Raw genomic sequence first — 5,261 nt, forward strand, 5'->3', positions numbered from 1 at the left:
TTTTCGAGGAGCTCATCGAATGTCCAAACTTTGCAAAATTTTGCACGGAGTTCACGCACAAGAGCATCTTGCATGACAAAGAAAAAATCGATTTTTTTAACTTTTTTTCATTTTAAATTAAGGTATTGTTCATCGGGCTCATCTGAGCCCGGGATCCAGCTTGAATCATCAGTCTATATATCATTGTAGTGTTGGACAATAACTTCGAAAACATCCACAAGTTTATATTAATTGTAAGAAGAGTAAAATAATATTTTGTATTTTCCTTGATTGGCTTATATGTTTGGAATATTGTTTCCCCCAAAATGCAGCATGCAACTTGCATTGACATTTGGAGCTGGTGTTATGTGGTAACGTACTTGTGTCATGAGAAGACTATATTTTTGGTTCACAATGTAAGTGATTTTGGTGCCCACAAAGTTCGGTTTTATTTATTTATGTTTCTTTTCAGGTCCAAATTGAGAAGGCAAAAAGGTACTTCAGCAACATAATAAGATGCCCTGTTCCATTCTCTCAGAAGTCGGAGGTTTGCCATGAGTGAAGATAACCTGATGACATAGCAAGGTAAATTGGTCGAATAACAACCCCATCCTCCCTGAATCACCATGCTGTGCATATTCATTTGAAAAGTTTGGGTTAAACAACACTGATCTCGATTGATATGGAAATAAGACCATATTAGCAAGTCGATTCCATTTTATCCGAAGATAAAAATTTGCTAAGTTGAAGACCAAATAGAGAAATTATAGGACAAACTTTCATGCTTCTGAAATCATTAACGCCAACCATAATGACCCACCCTAAAATTTACTTGCCGAGAGCAACCAACCCAAGCTAACTTCCGATGGTAAAAATAATATTACTAATAACTACCAGATAAACTTTCATGCTTATGAAATCATTAACGCCAACCTCATAATTTGCACAGCGTGTGGGGGAGATACGTGGATATTAATTTTTGGCTATCTAAAAAACCCTACCAACAAGAGCTAATTTGTGTTTGGATCATCACTTGCCTCAAGCATACTTGTGTAAATTATGAATCAAGACACTTCCTTTGGTTGTGAGATTATTGAAATCTTTCATTTTTATATACTCGATGATGATGCCTATATAATCATGCTATGAGCCCGTAGGAACACACTGGCTTTCTACTAAGGATGGTCAAACTGCCAAAAAGAACTTCTCATCAAATGGGGTGTCATGCTATCCTGGCAAGATCCTGGTATGTATTTTTCTTTTTCTTTCTTGAGCCATCCCCAATCCCTCCTTTGAAATACCCCTAAAAAGAGTACTTTGTCATATGTATATATTGTTCTCTCTTATATTTTGTTTGCTAAAGTTTCTTGAAGTATATATAACTTACTTACTAAAGAAGGCCAAGCCAATATAAGACAAAGGCTTGTTATTATTATTATTATTATTATTATTATTATTATTATTATTATTATTATTACTATTACTATTTGCTAAAATGCAGAGAGAGCACACCCATCTTGTTAAGTGTATTTTTTTTAGTGCCAAATTACATGAGTATCAAACATACAAACTTAATCTCGTAAAACAAACACAATGGTGCCAACATTTAGTTGGCATACAAATTCTTCCTTTATAAAAACACAATTTGAATGTGCATTGATTTAAACTAGGTTGTTCGCAATAATTTATGTGCCTATTAGGCTCAACTCAAGTTCCCAACAACCTGTGTAGCAACAACACAAAATACTAAATTTGGTTTACCGAACATGATAATACCATTAAAATCAGAATTATACTATTAGCCTTCGACACTATTTGGGAATATGTATGTTCATCCTCGATACAATGTAATTAATGTTCACCATATGGCTTGATAACCGAACCATTTTACCATTAATCTTGACCTCCTTTCTATTGTTGTAATGGCCTTGAGATTATATTGTTAGCACGACATTGTTTTTACGAACCTAATGCAGATAGGTGGGTTGTTGAACTTTAGACCAGGATGAAATGGACAAGAGTTTGCACGAAGTGTTGCAAGGCCTGTCTAATAACTTCTTTGTGTTGTAAGAGAACATATCATTTGTTACTAACTACAGATCATGAGTTCTACTAGCATCGATGGACCTGGTTAATATATCTTATATCAAACATTCACATGGTGTTTCTCAAGCCTCATGCCAACGGATCCTTTTAAATTGTAGTGCACATGATATTCTTATAAAGCTTCCTACTTATATGCATTTAAAGTGTATGTTAGAAAACAAATATATTGTTAGTCGCATGTGACATGGAAAACATTGAATCAAATGGCTAGGGACAAGGTAGTGCAAAGATGAGGGATCTAGCATGCAATTTATAGGCTTCACTTGTGGATGTTTTGGAATAACATTGACAGAGCTTTGTTCCATGGTTGTTGTTTTTCTTTTTGTGACCATACAGAAATATAAAGTTCAGTGATGGAGGTGCCGAGGAAGAAAGATACCAGCTTATGTGAAGAAGAAGGCACAACCCATATGTTGGTTGGAGGAAAACGGTGCATCATTCAAATCAGTGGCTAAATGAGGATGTGGTGGAACAAATGTTTCATGGCTGAGTCTTTCATTTTCCTATTTCTTATTATATGTACTAAGGTGAGGGGCCTTATGAATCACCATTTGCTGATGGTGTTCCAAATATATTAGAGAGCATCACAACGACAAAGAAGCCACATACATAATCAAAAGATAGTGAATTGAAAGATGGATGATGTAGGGATGTACAAGGTGACCGATAACAACTTGGATGGAATGTATGCGAGAGGGGTGAATGGTGTTTGTTGAAAAGAGAGAGGAAGATGCTTATGTTTGTTGTTTTACGGAATATCGCACACAATATGTACATTCATGATAAAAAGCTCGGGCAATATCTACATTTATTTGTTGGCCCATGACAACGCACGAACACTCTACTAGTTGGAATTGGGTGTCCGTTGGTCTTTACGTGTCCTGGCCTCCTGGGAACCGGAAGTGCAAGTCCGTCTGCAACGGGTGGGTGCTGCATTTGATGCTCGTACGTATTGCTCGTGCCATGTGCATCCACACGAGAGAAGCTGCATCTAGCGCGGTGCTTAGTATAATAACTTTGGAGGCATAACTTAACTGGTGTGTTCGAAGAAAAAACATAACTAGTACTACAAATATAGTATAAGCGATTAACTTTGGCAGAGAAATCATAATCGCACAGCGGAAGCGTGGTGGGCCCATAACCCACTGGTCCCAGGATCGAAACCTTGCTCTGATATAATTTTTTCTAAAATTTTATTGATTGGTTTGTGTAGCTTTTGTCCTTCTCGAAATACTGATCATGTACACACTTTCCTTTTTATTCGATTAAACATTTATTTTCTGACGAACCAGGAGAACAAGTGTGGGACACTAACAGTCAGTAACACAAACTGCTAACACCACAAATGCTCGGTGCTTCTTCCCCTTCTTTACTGAAACCAACGAGACTATGAGGCAGCATGCATTTTCTTATCCTAATGCTTGAACTGTCAGCTATGTTCGGTTGATAAGGATTTCAAGAGGGTTTGGCAGGTCATGCTTTTGCGTGCCCCTCCACCATCTGGACATGTTGTTGCCGTGCCCCCTTCTCTCTCGCCGGAGCGCCCCGGCCCCTATATGACCACCGGTGCCACCCTGATCTCGTCGGGGGGCCACCGGAGGTTGGTGCACTGCTGGTTCTCGAGCTATCTATCTATCACCGTAGAAGGGGAGCGGAAGGAGGGTGCCATCCGGCATGGGGCGGCCGCCGTGCTGCGACAAGGCGAACCTGAAGAAGGGGCCGTGGACGGCGGAGGAGGACGCCAAGCTGCTGGCCTACACGGCTACACCTCCGACAGACTACTTTTTCTGTCATCATCCCTGCTAGTATAAACTTTGCAACCATATACTCCAGCGTTCAGATCTTGTAGATTTATGGATGTCCTAACTTGGTTTATCAGATAATTTCTCATATACCGGAAATCACGTACTATTTGTATTCAAGAATTTACTTAGTAGTTCGTTCAAAAAATAGAAACAAATATAGTTTAGTCGTCCAGTGACCAGCCTCGTCTCGTGTCTACGTTTCTTCTGAATATATCCTACTAGAATGTAGTGAAATGCTGAAAATTGGGTGAAGAACAGATCTGAATAGCCGTCCTAAATTAATAGGATTTGGCACAAAATGCTCTACATGCATTGAGCGTAACATGAAAGTACGTGTCCTTGTTGGGTGCATGCAGGTGGTCTCTGATCGCGAACCAGCTGCCGGGGTGGACGAACAACGACGTCAAGAACTACTGGAACACCAAGCTGAGCAAGAAGCTGCGGCAGCGGGGCATCGACCCCATCACCCACCGCCCCATCGCCGACCTCATGCGGACCATCGGCACCCTCGCCATCCGCCCGCCGCCCAGCGCCGCGGCTACGATGCCCCTCCACTGAGCCGGAGGAGGAGCCGCCCCGCATAGTGCCAACGCTGACCTCGCAGCCCCGTTCAAGTGCCAGGATTGCCAAAACAGCAATCGGCCTCACCCAGCAACAGAAGGCGCATGCGAGGTTGGCCCAGCAACTGCTCTTCATCGACGGACCTGAAGAGTTCAACTCCACTGTGCGCTCCCGCTACGTCGACAGGTCCAAGGCGCCTCTTGGCAAGCTCACTGTCACCCTTGCCAAGGCTACCGGGGTGCGTTCCAAGGCCAAGATCAACCTGCCTGAGGCCTTGTTTGATGCGCAGGGTTTGAGAAGGTTTGTAGAGGATTATCCTCGAGGGGATCAGAATCCCCGCGATTCCCCGCATGTTCATTTGGTGTACGGGGTTTGTGGTGACCAAACCCCTTCAATCCTCTCTAATCCCCCTCGATTTCTTCCTACCCACGCGCGGCGGCTCAGAAACCTTGTCTCATGGTTCAGGGATTTAACAATTGAGGGGATTTGAGAGGATTTGGGTGGAAGGAAGGGATTCACCCAATCCTCTGAAAACCCCCCTCCACAATCCTCCCCAACCCCTTCCTGCCAAACAAAGCCTGATGAGGATCATTGATAGCTGGCCGGAGAGGATGTGGCGGGGACGGCCTCACCGTTGTCCTTGCGTAATCGGGATCCAGTAGTTTTTTAATATTAGTGCAGCCTAGAGACTACGTGTTTTTTTGCTGTCTCAACCACCACGCCGTCTGGAGATCGTGTCGTAGGTTCCGGCTTAGATTGTTGCGACCTCGTCGAGCGTGGACGAAATTACTGTTTTGACCTTATTACACA

At 42.4% G+C, this 5,261-nt stretch overlaps 1 protein-coding gene across 1 annotated transcript; it reads left to right on the forward strand.

Annotated features, from left to right (window-relative positions):
* Nucleotides 1–3,505: 3,505 nt before the first annotated feature.
* On the forward strand, nucleotides 3,506–5,010 carry LOC123450603. The gene is made up of 2 exons (XM_045127769.1): nucleotides 3,506–3,874; nucleotides 4,144–5,010. Exons 1-2 carry the CDS (start codon nucleotides 3,561–3,563, stop codon nucleotides 4,472–4,474), a joined length of 645 nt encoding a protein of 214 aa, XP_044983704.1. The 5' UTR covers nucleotides 3,506–3,560; the 3' UTR covers nucleotides 4,475–5,010.
* The last annotated feature ends 251 nt before the right edge of the window (nucleotides 5,011–5,261 follow it).

This window comes from Hordeum vulgare, chromosome 4H (assembly GCF_904849725.1).
Source record: "Hordeum vulgare subsp. vulgare chromosome 4H, MorexV3_pseudomolecules_assembly, whole genome shotgun sequence".
NCBI classification, from domain to species: domain Eukaryota; kingdom Viridiplantae; phylum Streptophyta; class Magnoliopsida; order Poales; family Poaceae; genus Hordeum; species Hordeum vulgare.

Bases quoted from the DNA above. Each gene is read 5' to 3' on its own strand.
- LOC123450603 (XM_045127769.1), top strand. From the start codon at position 3,561: ATGCTTTTGCGTGCCCCTCCACCATCTGGACATGTTGTTGCCGTGCCC. The intron at 3,875-4,143 runs GTCATCATCCCT...AATTGGGTGAAG, and splicing joins TCCGACAGACTACTTTTTCT to AACAGATCTGAATAGCCGTC.